The sequence below is a fragment of the Scyliorhinus torazame genome, chromosome 2 (genome assembly GCF_047496885.1).
Source record: "Scyliorhinus torazame isolate Kashiwa2021f chromosome 2, sScyTor2.1, whole genome shotgun sequence".
Lineage (NCBI taxonomy): Eukaryota > Metazoa > Chordata > Chondrichthyes > Carcharhiniformes > Scyliorhinidae > Scyliorhinus > Scyliorhinus torazame.
Window position 1 is genome coordinate 151,332,829 of NC_092708.1, and position 16,408 is coordinate 151,349,236.

The 16,408-nt window shown below is 57.0% G+C and overlaps 1 protein-coding gene across 1 annotated transcript in view; it reads right to left on the reverse strand.

The window, feature by feature from the left end:
• Positions 1 to 8,694, reverse strand: part of LOC140392761 (nuclear envelope integral membrane protein 1a-like) — a 130,745-nt gene extending 122,051 nt beyond the window's left edge. Inside the window, exon 1 of the mRNA XM_072478387.1 lies at positions 8,428 to 8,694. Coding sequence (XP_072334488.1) covers positions 8,428 to 8,524 — 97 coding nt within the window. The 5' untranslated portion in view covers positions 8,525 to 8,694. The remainder of the gene's footprint in view (positions 1 to 8,427) is intronic.
• Positions 8,695 to 16,408: the final 7,714 nt, after the last annotated feature.

Here is a 16,408-nt window from a genome sequence, read left to right on the forward strand (position 1 = left end):
GTTTGTAAGGAGCATCCAGGAGGGCTTCTTAAAACAATATGTTGATAGTCCAACTAGGGAGGGGGCTGTACTGGACCTGGTATTGGGGAATGAGCCTGGCCAGGTGGTAGAAGTTTCAGCAGGGGAACATTTCCCCTGTATTAAAGTTTTAAAGTGCTGGTGGACAAGGATAAGAGTGGTCTGAGGGTGAATGTGCTAAATTGGGGGAAAGCTAATTATAACAATATTAGGTGGGAACTGAAGAACATAGATTGGGGATGGATTTTCGAGGGTAAATCAACATCTGACATGTGGGAGGCTTTCAAATGTCAGTTAAAAGGAATTCAGAACCGGCATGTTCCTGTGAGGAAGGAGGATAAATATGGCAAATTTCGGGAACCCTGGATAACGAGAGTGTGGTAGTCTGTATTAGGGGTATTACGGTACTTAGGTACCTGAGACAGGAAGGTCATTGGTGAAGCCTGCCTGCTGATTCCGCCCAGTAAGGCGGAGTATAAGAGTCTGTGTCTCCCTAGCAGCTCCATTCTGTACCTGCGCTGCTGGGGGAAACATCTAGTCCAATAAAGCCTTCAATTGTCTTTCAATCTTGCTTCTGGAGTCATTGATCGAGCATCAATTTATCGGACTAGAAGTTTCCCCCAGCAGCGCAGGTACAGTTATAACCCCCAGGGAAACGGACAGGTGGAGAGGGAGAACGGAACGGTCTGGAAGACCGTCCTACTGGCCCTACGGTCCAGGAATCTCCCAGTCTCCACCTGGCAGGAGGTCCTTCTCGATGCACTCCACTTCATCCGATCACTGCTATGCACCACGACAAACGAAACACCTCATGAACGTCTCCTTGTCTTCCCTAGGAAGTCCTCCTCCGGGACCTCGCTCCCAACCTGGCTGGCAGCTCCTGGACCCATTCTGCTCCGCAAACACGTGCGGGCGCACAAGTCGGACCCATTGGTAGAGAGGGTCCACCTCCTTCACGCTAACCCTCAGTACGCCTACGTGGCGTACCCCGACGGCCGGCACGATACGTTCTCCCTACGGGACCTGGCGCCTGCTGGATCCCCACCCACACACCCCACCACCAACCCCACCCTCCCTCCCTCCCACCGGCGCACCCCACGGCTGCCCCGTTCCCAGGTGGATTGACTTTTCCACTGGTCCCACCCAGGGGTGATGAAGCTACCGAAGAAGCCGAAGTCACGCTCCCGGAGTCACGGATACCCGAGCCGGCGCCTGCATCACCGCCAAAACTGCGACGATCACAGAGGATGACCAGGGCCCCCGATCGACTAATTGCTTTATTCTGATATGTACATGTAAAATGAATACTGTAAATAGTTGTGACATGTAACTGTACCACCGACGGGTACCACCATAACCTCTGCACCTGTATGACACGAGACCACCACCCCCGCTGGATGCATTTTTTTTTTTTTTTTTTAAACAGGGGTGAATGTGGTAGTCATTATTAGGGGTATTACGATACCTAGGTACCTGAGACAGGAAGGTCATTGGTGAAGCCTGCCTGCTGATTCCGCGCAGTAAGGCGGAGTATAAGAGTCTGTGTCTCCCTGGGTGGGGGGGAGCAAGTGGCTGAGTGTGTGTGTGGGGGCTGAGCGTGTGGTTGAGTGTGTGTGTGAGGGTGTGGGGAGCGATTGGCTATGTGTGTGTGGGGCTGGGAGAAACGAGTGGCTGTGTGTGTGTGTGTGTGTGGGTGGGTGGGTGGGTGGGGAGCGAGTGGTTGGGTGGGGGGGAGGGAGTGGCTGAGTGTATGTGTGGGGGTGGATGGGGGGAGTGAGTGGGTGTGAGTGGGGGGAGCGAGTGGTTGTGTGTGTGGAGGGGGAGCGATTGGCTGTGTGTGGGTGGGTGGGGAGCGAGTGGCTGAGTGTGTGTGTGTGTGTGTGTGTGTGTGTGTGGAGGGGGCGATTGGCTGTGTGTGTGTGTGTGGAGGGGGACGATTGGCTGTGTGTGTGTGGGGGGGAGCGAGTGGGTGGGTGGCTGAGTGCGTTTGTGTGTGTGGGGGGGGGGGGGGGGGGAAGAGAACGAGCGGCTGTGTGTGTGTGTGGGGGGAAGCGAGTGGCTGTGTGCGCGCGAGGTGGTGAGCGAGTGGCTGAGTGTGTGTGTGTGTGGGGGGGGGGGGGCGAGTGGCTGTGTGTGTGTGTGTGTGTGTGTGTGTGGGGATTGGCTGAATGTGTGTGTGTGGGGGGGAGCGAGTGGCTGAGTGTGGGCGGGTGGCTGAGTGTGTGGGTGGGTAGGGTGAGCGAGTGGCTGTGTGTGTGTGTGGGGGGAGCCAGTGGCTGAGAGTATGTGCGTGTGTGGGGGGAGGGAGTGGCTGAGTGTGGGGGGGGGGGGAAAGAGTGATTGGCTGTGTGTGAGTGGGGGGGAGGGGGAGTGAGTGGCTGTGTGTGTGTGGGGGGGGGGGGAAATGAGTGGGTGTGTGGGGGGGGGGGGAAGTGAGTGGCTGAGTGAGTGGGTGGGGGGTGGAGTGAGTGGCTGAGTGTGTGTGTGTGTGGGGGGGGTGGGGAGTGTGTGTGTGTGTGGGTGGGGGGGAGTGGCTGTGTGTGGGTGGGGGGAGTGAGTGGCTGTGTGTGGGTGGGGGGAGTGAGTGGCTGTGTGTGGGTGGGGGGAGTGAGTGGCTGTGTGTGGGTGGGGGGAGTGAGTGGCTGTGTGTGGGTGGGGGGAGTGAGTGGCTGAGTGTGGGTGGGGGGAGTGAGTGGCTGAGTGTGTGTGTGTGTGGGGGAACCAGTGGCTGTGTGTGTGTGGTGGGGGGGGAGGGGGAGCCAGTGGCTGAGTTTAGGGGGGAGTGAGTGGCTGTGTGTGTGTGGGGGGGGGGGCGATTGGCTGTATGTGTGTGTGTGGGGGGGGGAGCGAGTGGCTGAGTGTGGGCGGGTGGCTGAGTGTGTGGGTGGGTAGGGTGAGCGAGTGGCTGAGTGTGTGTGGGGGTGGGAATGGGGGGAACGAGTGGCTGTGTGTGTGTATGGGGGGGGGGAGCCAGTGGCTGAGAGTATGTGTGTGTGTGGGGGGAGTGGCTGAGTGTGGGGGGGGGGGGGGGGGGAGAAAAAGAGTGATTGGCTGTATGAATGGGGGGGGGGGGGGAGTGAGTGGCTGAGTGTGTTGGGGGGGGGGGAAATGAGTGGGTGTGTGGGAGGGGGGAAGTGAGTGGCTGAGTGTGTGTGTGTGGGGGGGGGTGAGTGGCTGTGTGTTGTTGGGGGGAGTGAGTGGCTGTGTGTGGGTGGGGGGAGTGAGTGGCTGAGTGTATGTGTGGGGGAACGAGTGGCTGTGTGTGCGTGGGGGGGGGGGGTAGCCAGTGGCTGAGTGTATGTGTGTGTGTGGGGGAGGGAGTGGCTGAGTGTGTGTGTGTGGGGGGGGGGGGAGTGAGTGGCTGTGTGGGGGGGGGGGGGGGGAGTGGGTGTGGGGGGGGGGGGAGTGGGTGTGGGGGGGGAGTGGGTGTGGGGGGGGAGTGGGTGTGGGGGGGGAGTGGGTGTGGGGGGGGGAGTGGGTGTGGGGGGGGAGTGGGTGTGGGGGGGGAGTGGGTGTGGGGGGGGAGTGGGTGTGGGGGGGGAGTGGGTGTGGGGGGGGAGTGGGTGTGGGGGGGGGAGTGGGTGTGGGGGGGAGTGGGTGTGGGGGGGGAGTGGGTGTGGGGGGGGAGTGGGTGTGGGGGGGGAGTGGGTGTGGGGGGGGAGTGGGTGTGGGGGGGGAGTGGGTGTGGGGGGGGAGTGGGTGTGGGGGGGGAGTGGGTGTGGGGGGGGAGTGGGTGTGGGGGGGGAGTGGGTGTGGGGGGGGAGTGGGTGTGGGGGGGAGTGGGTGTGGGGGGGGAGTGGGTGTGGGGGGGGAGTGGGTGTGGGGGGGGAGTGGGTGTGGGGGGGGAGTGGGTGTGGGGGGGGAGTGGGTGTGGGGGGGAGTGGGTGTGGGGGGGGAGTGGGTGTGGGGGGGGGGAGTGGGTGTGGGGGGGGGAGTGGGTGTGGGGGGGGGAGTGGGTGTGGGGGGGGGAGTGGGTGTGGGGGGGGGAGTGGGTGTGGGGGGGGGGAGTGGGTGTGGGGGGGGGAGTGGGTGTGGGGGGGGAGTGGGTGTGGGGGGGGGAGTGGGTGTGGGGGGGGGAGTGGGTGTGGGGGGGGGAGTGGGTGTGGGGGGGGGGGAGTGGGTGTGGGGGGGGGGGGAGTGGGTGTGGGGGGGGGGGAGTGGGTGTGGGGGGGGGGGGAGTGGGTGTGGGGGGGGGGGAGTGGGTGTGGGGGGGGGGGAGTGGGTGTGGGGGGGGGAGTGGGTGTGGGGGGGGGAGTGGGTGTGGGGGGGGGAGTGGGTGTGGGGGGGGGAGTGGGTGTGGGGGGGGGAGTGGGTGTGGGGGGGGAGTGGGTGTGGGGGGGGAGTGGGTGTGGGGGGGGAGTGGGTGTGGGGGGGGAGTGGGTGTGGGGGGGGAGTGGGTGTGGGGGGGGAGTGGGTGTGGGGGGGGAGTGGGTGTGGGGGGGGAGTGGGTGTGGGGGGGGAGTGGGTGTGGGGGGGGAGTGGGTGTGGGGGGGAGTGGGTGTGGGGGGGGAGTGGGTGTGGGGGGGGAGTGGGTGTGGGGGGGGAGTGGGTGTGGGGGGGGAGTGGGTGTGGGGGGGGAGTGGGTGTGGGGGGGGAGTGGGTGTGGGGGGGGAGTGGGTGTGGGGGGGGGAGTGGGTGTGGGGGGGGAGTGGGTGTGGGGGGGGAGTGGGTGTGGGGGGGGAGTGGGTGTGGGGGGGGAGTGGGTGTGGGGGGGAGTGGGTGTGGGGGGGAGTGGGTGTGGGGGGGGAGTGGGTGTGGGGGGGGAGTGGGTGTGGGGGGGGAGTGGGTGTGGGGGGGGAGTGGGTGTGGGGGGGAGTGGGTGTGGGGGGGAGTGGGTGTGGGGGGGAGTGGGTGTGGGGGGGGAGTGGGTGTGGGGGGGAGTGGGTGTGGGGGGGGAGTGGGTGTGGGGGGGGAGTGGGTGTGGGGGGGAGTGGGTGTGGGGGGGGAGTGGGTGTGGGGGGGGAGTGGGTGTGGGGGGGGAGTGGGTGTGGGGGGGGAGTGGGTGTGGGGGGGGAGTGGGTGTGGGGGGGGAGTGGGTGTGGGGGGGGAGTGGGTGTGGGGGGGGAGTGGGTGTGGGGGGGGAGTGGGTGTGGGGGGGGAGTGGGTGTGGGGGGGGAGTGGGTGTGGGGGGGGAGTGGGTGTGGGGGGGGGGAGTGGGTGTGGGGGGGGGAGTGGGTGTGGGGGGGGGAGTGGGTGTGGGGGGGAGTGGGTGTGGGGGGGAGTGGGTGTGTGGGGGGGGAGTGGGTGGGAGTGGGTGTGTGGGGAGGGGGGGGGAGTGAGTGGGTGTGTGGGGAGGGGGGAGTGAGTGGGTGTGTGGGGAGGGGGGGTATGAGTGGCTGTGTGTGGGGGTGAGGAGGGGGGTATGAGTGGCTGTGTGTGGGGGTGAGGAGGGGGGGTATGAGTGGCTGTGTGGGGGTGGGGAGAGGGCGTGTGTGGGGGTGGGGAGAGGGCGTGTGTGGGGGTGGGGAGAGGGCGTGTGTGGGGGTGGGGAGAGGGCGTGTGTGGGGGTGGGGAGAGGGCGTGTGTGGGGGTGGGGAGAGGGCGTGTGTGGGGGTGGGGAGAGGGCGTGTGTGGGGGTGGGGAGAGGGCGTGTGTGGGGGTGGGGAGAGGGCGTGTGTGGGTGGGTGGGGAGAGGGCGTGGCTGTGGGTGGGTGGGGAGAGGGAGTGGCTGTGGGTGGGTGGGGAGAGGGAGTGGCTGTGGGTGGGTGGGGAGAGGGAGTGGCTGTGGGTGGGTGGGGAGAGGGAGTGGCTGTGGGTGGGTGGGGAGAGGGAGTGGCTGTGGGTGGGTGGGGAGAGGGAGTGGCTGTGGGTGGGTGGGAAGAGGGAGTGGCTGTGGGTGGGTGGGGAGAGGGAGTGGCTGTGGGTGGGTGGGGAGAGGGAGTGGCTGTGGGTGGGTGGGGAGAGGGAGTGGCTGTGGGTGGGTGGGGAGAGGGAGTGGCTGTGGGTGGGTGGGGAGAGGGAGAGGCTGTGGGTGGGTGGGGAGAGGGAGAGGCTGTGGGTGGGTGGGGAGAGGGAGTGGCTGTGGGTGGGTGGGGAGAGGGAGTGGCTGTGGGTGGGTGGGGAGAGGGAGTGGCTGTGGGTGGGTGGGGAGAGGGAGTGGCTGTGGGTGGGTGGGGAGAGGGAGTGGCTGTGGGTGGGTGGGGAGAGGGAGTGGCTGTGGGTGGGTGGGGAGAGGGAGTGGCTGTGGGTGGGTGGGGAGAGGGAGTGGCTGTGGGTGGGTGGGGAGAGGGAGTGGCTGTGGGTGGGTGGGGAGAGGGAGTGGCTGTGGGTGGGTGGGGAGAGGGAGTGGCTGTGGGTGGGTGGGGAGAGGGAGTGGCTGTGGGTGGGTGGGGAGAGGGAGTGGCTGTGGGTGGGTGGGGAGAGGGAGTGGCTGTGGGTGGGTGGGGAGAGGGAGTGGCTGTGGGTGGGGAGAGGGAGTGGCTGTGGGTGGGGAGAGGGAGTGGCTGTGGGTGGGTGGGGAGAGGGAGTGGCTGTGGGTGGGTGGGGAGAGGGAGTGGCTGTGGGTGGGTGGGGAGAGGGAGTGGCTGTGGGTGGGGAGAGGGAGTGGCTGTGGGTGGGGAGAGGGAGTGGCTGTGGGTGGGTGGGGAGAGGGAGTGGCTGTGGGTGGGTGGGGAGAGGGAGTGGCTGTGGGTGGGTGGGGAGAGGGAGTGGCTGTGGGTGGGTGGGGAGAGGGAGTGGCTGTGGGTGGGTGGGGAGAGGGAGTGGCTGTGGGTGGGTGGGGAGAGGGAGTGGCAGTGGGTGGGTGGGGAGAGGGAGTGGCAGTGGGTGGGTGGGTGGGGAGAGGGAGTGGCAGTGGGTGGGTGGGTGGGGAGAGGGAGTGGCAGTGGGTGGGTGGGTGGGGAGAGGGAGTGGCAGTGGGTGGGTGGGTGGGGAGAGGGAGTGGCAGTGGGTGGGTGGGTGGGGAGAGGGAGTGGCAGTGGGTGGGTGGGTGGGGAGAGGGAGTGGCAGTGGGTGGGTGGGTGGGGAGAGGGAGTGGCAGTGGGTGGGTGGGTGGGGAGAGGGAGTGGCAGTGGGTGGGTGGGTGGGGAGAGGGAGTGACAGTGGGTGGGTGGGGAGAGGGAGTGGCTGTGGCTGGGTGGGGAGAGGGAGTGGCTGTGGCTGGGTGGGGAGAGGGAGTGGCTGTGGCTGGGTGGGGAGAGGGAGTGGCTGTGGCTGGGTGGGGAGAGGCTGTGGGTGGGTGGGGAGAGGGAGTGGCTGTGGGTGGGTGGGGAGAGGGAGTGGCTGTGGGTGGGTGGGGAGAGGGAGTGGCTGTGGGTGGGTGGGGAGAGGGAGTGGCTGTGGCTGGGTGGGGAGAGGGAGTGGCTGTGGCTGGGTGGGGAGAGGGAGTGGCTGTGGCTGGGTGGGGAGAGGGAGTGGCTGTGGCTGGGTGGGGAGAGGGAGTGGCTGTGGCTGGGTGGGGAGAGGGAGTGGCTGTGGGGAGAGGGAGTGGCTGTGGGTGGGTGGGGAGAGGGAGTGGCTGTGGGTGGGGAGAGGGAGTGGCTGTGGGTGGGGAGAGGGAGTGGCTGTGGGTGGGGAGAGGGAGTGGCTGTGGGTGGGGAGAGGGAGTGGCTGTGGGTGGGGAGAGGGAGTGAGTGGTACTTACACCCGGCCTCAGGTTTCTCACTCACATACCACCTCATACAACATACAAATGCACCCCCCACATACCCACCTCTCACACACCGGTTATTTTTATGACATATTTTCAAAACCTAATAATTTATGAGTATGGTAGCGCTGTACCTTTGCTTAGCAATCGCTGCTTTCCTTAAAACCGCAAACCTTTTTGAAATTCAATTTATTTTTGTGCCAAACATCTTTCTGAAATTTGCTCATCAGCCCCTTGTGAAAAATATGCAAATGTGGCCTGTATATACCAAAAAGCGTGTAAGTATAAGTTACAGATCGGCAGGTGAGCACAAGACAGTCAGAGGTGTCTGTCAGAATGAAACGAAGGGGTAAAGCCCATAGTCAAATTTCCATTCCCTGCACTTCTCTTACTGTTTTCAAAATTAAACTTTTTAAAAAATAATTACCTTAAAATCAAGCCTCATTGAGGTCGCATAAGCAGATGGTTAAAATATTTCAGGATTACTTTCCTAAAGCAATAACTATCGCTGAAGATGTTATTGTCTTAAAGAGGCCTCCACTTCACCGACTGGCTAAGAGGAGCCGTCGCCTGTCTGAACCGGAGGTGGAGTTTGGTGCGGAGACAAACTGCGGTTCTCCTCAGACCCATCTAGCTGGAACAGTCGGCGCTCAGGGCGTTGGCGAGTGCGGACTGCCCGGCTTTCTGGCCCCTCCTGCTTTCAGGGTTGGAGAGTTCGGGCACGATTCACCTCCCTGCATCTTTGAACGAATACGTGTTACGACGCACGGGTGCGGCTTTTAATTCGCTGTTTTACAATGAAGAGGGTCGGGTGAAATTACCTGAGGGGGTTGCCGCTGCTCCTCTCACAGGAACCTGCAGCTGAGCCACCGACGCGTAGAGGAAGGCGGCCAGGGCGCTGCTGTGTCGCCGCCACATTTTCACCTCACTTTCCCCGTGCGAAGCGCCGGCTTCCGAGTGAAAGAGCGGCCCGGGCGGCCAAATTCTCTCACTTCCCGCTCTCTCACTTCATTCACTTTCGTTTTCTCGCCGCTCCCGAGCCGCATGCGCCTGTTTATTTATTGCAGAAACCTGAGCCAGTCCCATATCCCTTTGCAGGAAGCCCCAATCCTCCCAACTGGCTAGTGCATAATACCCTACCAGTCTTTTTTTTTTGTTGGTTTGTGGGTGCTCTTATATATTTATTTATTTTTATTCTGTGTACATAACGGTAAATATACTTTGTTCAAAAACCCAATAAAAAACATTTATTAAAAAAAAATCCTGCCAACTGCTTCACTAGGAGTCTCTTGGAATTCAGGTTGAAATGAGGGGCTTTTTAAATATATTATCTTTGGACACGTACTTTTCCTAATTATTAAACATATTGAACTGCGGGGGAGATTATCCGGATAAGAGTCCTCCGCTCGAGATTATGTGATCAAACCTCCAGCAATATGGTGATATAAAGTTGGCAACCCCAATCTTTCAGTTGGGTTCCAACATGTTCTCTTTGGTCCGTGCAAGCCAGGCAGATCTCTCACGGGTGTATTTATTTTATTATCATTTTGATTGGCAAACTGTAACTGGTGGAGTGCCACAGGGAGCAGTTCTGGGGGCCTCGCCCATTTACGATTATCATAGAATTTACAGTACAGAAGGAGGCCATTCGGCCCATCGAGTCTGCACTGGCTCTTGGAAAGAGCACCCTTCCCAAGGTCAACACCTCCACCCAATCCCCATAACCCAGTAACCCCACCCAACACTACGGGCAATTTTGGACACTAAGGGCAATTTAGCATGGCCAATCCACCTAACCTGCACATCTTTGGATTGTGGGAGGAAACCGGAGCACCCGGAGGAAATCCACGCACACACGGGGAGAACATGCAGACTCCGCACAGACAGTGCCCCAAGCCAGAATCGAACCTTGGACCCTGGAGCTGTGAATGGAATTGTGCTATCCACAATGCTACCGTGCTGCCCACGATCTATAGTACTGACTTGGATGAAGAGACTGACTGAATTGTGGCCAAATCTGCTGGTCAAAGGAAGATGGGTAGGAAAGCAAGTTGGAAGGAGCATACAAAAAGTCTGCAAAGGGATATGAGCAGGTTAAGTGAGTGGGCAAAAATTTGGCAGATTGTGCATAATGTCGGAAATTTGAGGCTGTCCACTCGGCAGGAAGAATAGAAAAGCAGAACATTATTTAGATGGTGGGTTACTGCTACGGTACAGAGGGACCTGGATATATTAATCTTTAAAAAATAGTTTTACTAATTGTTTTTAATAAATACAAAACCGTAAAACAAAACAAAAAAACAAACACAGCAGCATCAATCTCCCCCTTAACAGCCGACAGTGACTAGCTCTTAAAGAACACAATAAAGGCCGCCATCTTTTGTAGAACCCCTCAATTGCACCACTTGCCGTGTATTTAACTTTCTCAAGATGCAAAAACGTCATGAGATCCCCCAGCACATCGAGGCACTGGGTGGTGAAACTAACCTCCACTCCAACAGAACTCGCCTGCGAGTGATCAACGAGGCGAAGGCTGACTCTTTGAGGGGTGGAGGATGTATGTGAGCGCTGTGGGAGGAGCTCTGCAAACCATGTTCACATGTTTTGGTCCTGCCTGAAACTGGAGGGGTATTGGAGGGAGTTGTTTTTTAAATGTATTTTATTACAAACTTGTATCAAAACAGGTTACAGCAAATAAACACCCCGGGAAACATACTTCCCAGCAATCAACTATACAGTAATCAACTATACAGTCTGTACAGATTTTTCCCCTTTTTCGCCCACCCCTCCGTGATGAACAGCCCCTCAAACACGGTCACAAACATCCCCCCCTGCTGAACCCCTTAACTCATACTTTATCTTCTCTAACCGCAGGAAGACGTAAAGGTCACCCAACCAAACCGCTACCTCCGGTGGCGATGCTGACAGCCACTCCAGAAAATTTGCTGCCGTGCAATCAGAGAGGCGTAGGCCACGACATCGACCTTCCTCCTCTCCATGAGCTCCAGCTTCTCTGAAACCCCAAATATCGCCACCAAAGAGTCCGCGTCCACCTCCTCCGCCACTATCCTGGCTAAGACTGCGAACACTCCTGTCCAGAATCTTCCCAATTTTTCGCAACCCCAAAACATGTGCATGTGATTCACTGGCTCCCGCCCACACCTCTCACACTCATATGCTACCCCGTGAAAGAACAGTAGGGCAGCATGGTAGCACAAGCTTCACAGCGCCAGGGTCCCAGGCTCGATTCCCCGCTGGGTCACTGTCTGTGCGGAGTTTTCACATTCTCCCCGTGTCTGTGTGGGTTTCCTCTTGGTGTTCCGGTTTCCTCCCACAGTCCCAAGACGTGCAGGTTAGGTGGATTGGCCATGCTAAATTGCCTGTAGTATCCATAAGGGTTGGGAGGGGTTATTGAGTTGCGGGGATAGGGTGCAAGTGAGGGCTTAATGTGGGTCGGTGCAGACTCGATGGGCCGAATGGCCTCCTTCTGCACTGTATGTTCTATGTAAACCCACTCATTGAAATGAAAAATGAAATGAAAATCGCTTATTGTCACAAGTAGGCTTCAAATGAGGTTACTGTGAAAAGCCCCTAGTCGCCACATTCCAGCGCCTGTTCGGGGTGGCTGTTACGGGAATACGAACCGTGCTGCTGGCCTGCCTTGGTCTGCTTTCAAAGCCCGCGATTTAGCTCTGTGCTAAACAGCCCCTCACCCAAGTCATGTGCACCACCTTAAACTGTATCAAGCTCATCATTGCACGAGAAGAGGTCCCGTTTACCCTACGCAGTGCCTCACTCCAGACTCCCCAAGTGCTCCCTCCTCCCAACCCCGCTTCCCATTATTGGAGGGAGTTTTTTTTTTAATAAACATTTTATTGAGATATTTATGATTTTATAACAATAACAGAAGAAACAGTGTACATACTGTTATGGTCAGGGTTTAGAGAATCCCAAATTGTATCATGGAGTTCACCTGACCCACAACTTTTAATAGATTGTGGCATGGGGAGCACACGGCGCACTCTACAGGTATGGTACAGCAGAAATGGACCAGTATTTTTTAAAACAAAACAATGTTTATTCTATGAACTCAAGTTCACCTTTTTAAAACAAACAGTGAACATCTTAGCAACCATTAATTCAAATACATCCCCCAAAGAATACAACACTAAGTAATCTGTGTGCTGTCCTTTTAACACCCAGAAGACTTAACAAACCTCTAAACAGAAGCACATCAGGGTTTACATTCAATACTGAAAACATTTATAATTCTGAATTCACCAAATGATTAAGAGATAGTCCGTCATGGCCGAGATCAACAATACAGCTGCTTTGTCTGACTTCAGCTGCAACACACTGAAAAACTAAACCAAAAAGGCAGACACACCCAAGTTTTTCTCAAAGTGAAACTAAAATGCAGAACCAGAGCTCAGCTCCCCCCACACTCTGACATCACTGCAGTAACATGAGCAGCCAAACATTTATTAAAGTGACATTCTCATGACAATACAAATATAAACATAGTGCAAAGGACGTCTTCTTCCCGTACAGGTCTCACCTTTCTTACACACTAATCGAAGCACAACTAAACCTCAACTGCCAGCCCCCCACCCCCCCCCCCCTCTCTGCTGATGGTTAATTTTCCCCAAAGAAGTCGACGAACGGCTGCCACCTGCGGACAAACCCGAACATTAACCCTCTCAGGACGAACTTGATTTTCTCCAGACAGAGAAAGCCAGTCATGTCCGTAAGCCAGGTCTCTGACTTCGGGGGCTTTGAGTCCCTCCAAGCTAAAAGTATCCATCTCTGGGCTACCAGGGAGGCAAAGACCAGAACGTCTGCCTCTACCTCCTCCTGGATTCCCGGATCTTCCGACACTCCGAAAATCGCCACCTCTGGACTCGGTGCCACCCTTGTTTTTAACACCTTGGACATGACATCCCCTGCCAGAATCCCCTAAGCTTCGGGTATGCCCAGAACATATGAACATGGTTCGCTGGTCCTCCCGCACACCTTGCTCACTTGTCTTCTGTCCCAAAGAACCTGCTCATCCGGGCCACTGTCATGTAGGCCCGGTGAACGACCTTAAACTATATCAGGCTGAGCCTGGCACATGTTGTGGACGCGTTGACTCTACTCAACGCATCCGCCCAGAGACCATCCTCTATCTCTCCTCCTAACTCCTCTTCCCATTTGTGTTTCAGCTCCTCAGTCTGCATTTCCTCTGACCCCATGAGTTCTTTATAAATGTCAGAGACCCTCCCTTCTCCCACCCACATTCTGGAAACTACCCTGTCCAGTATCTCCCTTGGTGGTAGGAGCGGGAAGGTTGAGACCTGCCAGCGTAGGAAATCTTGCGCCTGCAGGTACCAAAGCTAATTTCCACCCATTAATTCAAATTTCTTCTCCAACCCCCTCAGGCTGGGAAAGTTCCCCTCTATAAATAGATCTCCCATCCTCTCGATCCCTGCTCTTTGCCATCTCCGAAACCCTCCATCCACCCTTCCCGGGGCAAACCGGTGATTATTACAAATTGGAGACCAGACCGATGCTCCCTCCGCTCCCATATGTTTCCTCCATTGCCCCCAGACTCTCAGAGCCGCCACCACCACGGGGCTGGTGGAGTACCGTGCCGGCGGGAACGGCAGAGGCGCCGTTACCAATTCCCCCAAACTCGTGCCCTTACATGATGCCGCCTCTACTAGCTCCCACATCAACCCCCCCCCCCACCACCCACTTCCTGATCATGGCTATATTTGCCGCCAAATAATAATTACTAAAGTTCGGCAGCACCAGCCCGCCCTCCCCCTGGCTACGCTCCAGCATCCCCTTATTTACTCGCGGGGTCTTATCGCCCAGACAAAGCCAGAGGTCATCTTGTTAACCCTTTTAAAGAAGGTCCGTGGAATAAAGATGGGGAGACACTGAAACACAAACAGGAATCTCGGGAGGACCGTCATTTTCACTGTCTGCACCCTCCCAGCCAGTGACAGCGGGAGCACATCCCACCTTCAGAAATCTTCCTTCATTTGGTCTACTAGTCGGGTCAAATTTAACTTATGTAGCCATTCCCATTCCCGTGCCACCTCGATGCCTAGGTACCGAAAGCTTCCCCTTACTACTCTAAACGTCAGCGCCCCCAATCGCCTCTCCTGCCCTCTAGCCTGGATTGCGAACATCTCACTTTTCCCCATGTTCAATTTTTTTTTAATTTTAAAAATTTTTTAAATATATTTTATTCAAGATTTTTGGCCAACCATAACAGTACATTGTGTATCTTTTACACAGTAATATAACAATATAAATAACAATGGCCAGTTTTTTTAAACAAGAAAAAAATAATATATAAACAACATCAAAATTAAAAAACAAAACTAAACGGCAACTGCCTTGTCCCAAATAAATACTCTCCAAAAATACAATTCAGCAGTCCAGTATACAATTACCTATAACAACAACCTATACATATTATACTTATACACTAACATCCCTGAGAGTCCTTCTGGTTCCTCCGCCCCCCCCCCCCCTCCCCCCTGGGTTGCCGCTGCTGTCTTCTTCTTTTCCATTCCCTCTATCTTTCTGTGAGGTATTCGACGAACGGTTGCCACCGCCTGGTGAACCCTTGAGCCGATCCCCTTAGGACGAACTTAATCCGTTCCAGCTTTATAAACCCTGCCATGTCATTTATCCAGATCTCCACACCCGGGGGCTTGGCTTCCTTCCACATCAACAGTATCCTGCGCCGGGCTACTAGGGACGCAAAGGCCAAAACATCAGCCTCTTTCGCCTCCTGCACTCCCGGCTCTTGTGCAACCCCAAATATAGCCAACCCCCAGCTTGGTTCGACCTGGACCCCCACCACCTTCGAAAGCACCTTTGTCACCCCCACCCAAAACCCCTGTAGTGCCGGACATGACCAGAACATGTGGGTGTGATTCGCTGGGCTTCTCGAGCATCTCGCACACCTATCCTCTACTCCAAAAAATTTACTGAGCCGTGCTCCAGTCATATGCGTCCTGTGTAACACCTTAAATTGTATCAGGCTTAGCCTGGCACACGAGGACGATGAGTTTACCCTACTTAGGGCATCAGCCCACAGCCCCTCCTCAATCTCCTCCCCCAGCTCTTCTTCCCATTTCCCTTTCAGCTCATCTACCATAATCTCCCCCTCGTCCCTCATTTCCCTATATATGTCTGATACCTTACCGTCCCCCACCCATGTCTTTGAGATCACTCTGTCCTGCACCTCCTGCCTCGGGAGCTGCGGGAATTCCCTCACCTGTTGCCTCGCAAAAGCCCTCAGTTGCATATACCGGAATGCATTCCCTTGGGGCAACCCATATTTTTCGGTCAGCGCTCCCAGACTTGCAAACGTCCCATCTACAAACAGATCTCTCAATTGTGTTACTCCTGCTCTTTGCCATATTCCAAATCCCCCATCCATTCTCCCCGGGGCAAACCTATGGTTATTTCTTATCGGGGACCACACCGAGGCTCCCGTCTTTCCCCTATGCCGTCTCCACTGCCCCAAAATTTTCAGAGTAGCCACCACCACCGTGCTTGTGGTGTAGTTCTTTGGTGAGAACGGCAACGGCGCCGTCACCATAGCTTGTAGGCTAGTCCCCCTGCAGGACGCTCTCTCCAATCTCTTCCACGCCGCTCCCTCCTCTTCTCCCATCCACTTACATACCATTGAGATATTGGCGGCCCAGTAGTACTCACTTAGGCTCGGTAGTGCCAGCCCCCCCCTATCCCTACTACGCTGCAAAAATCCCTTCCTCACTCTCGGGGTCTTCCCGGCCCACACAAAACTCATGATACTCTTCTCAATCCTTTTGAAAAAAGCCTTCGTGATCACCACCGGGAGGCACTGAAACACAAAGAGGAATCTCGGGAGGACCACCATTTTAACCGCCTGCACCCTCCCTGCCAGTGACAGGGATACCATGTCCCATCTCTTGAAGTCCTCCTCCATCTGTTCCACCAACCGCGTTAAATTTAACTTATGCAATGTACCCCAATTCTTGACTATCTGGATCCCCAAGTAGCGAAAGTCCCTTGTTACCTTCCTCAGCTGTAAGTCCTCTATTTCTCTGCTCTGCTCCCCTGGATGCACCACAAACAACTCACTTTTCCCCATGTTCAGTTTATATCCTGAAAATTCTCCAAACTCCCCAAGTATCCGCATTATCTCTGGCATCCCCTCCGCCGGGTCCGCCACATACAACAACAAATCGTCCGCATACAGAGATACACGGTGTTCTTCTCCTCCCCTGAGTACTCCCCTCCACTTCCTGGAACCCCTCAATGCTATTGCCAGGGGCTCAATCGCCAGTGCAAACAATAATGGGGACAGAGGACATCCCTGCCTCGTCCCTCTATGGAGCCGAAAATACGCAGACCCCCGTCCATTCGTGACCACGCTCGCCATCGGGTCCCTATACAGCAGCTGTACCCATCTAATATACTCATCTCCAAAGCCAAATCTCCTCAACACCTCCCACAAATAATCCCACTCCACTCTATCAAATGCTTTCTCGGCATCCATCGCCACCACTATCTCCGCTTCCCCCTCTGGTGGGGGCATCATCATTACCCCGAGCAGCCTCCGTATATTCGTATTCAGCTGTCTCCCCTTCACAAACCTAGTTTGGTCGTCATGGACCACTCCTGGGACACAATCCTTTATCCTCATTGCCATTACCTTGGCCAGAATCTTAGCGTCTACGTTCAGGAGGGAAATAGGCATATAGGACCCGCATTGCAGCGGGTCTTTTTCCTTCTTTAGGAGAAGCGATATCG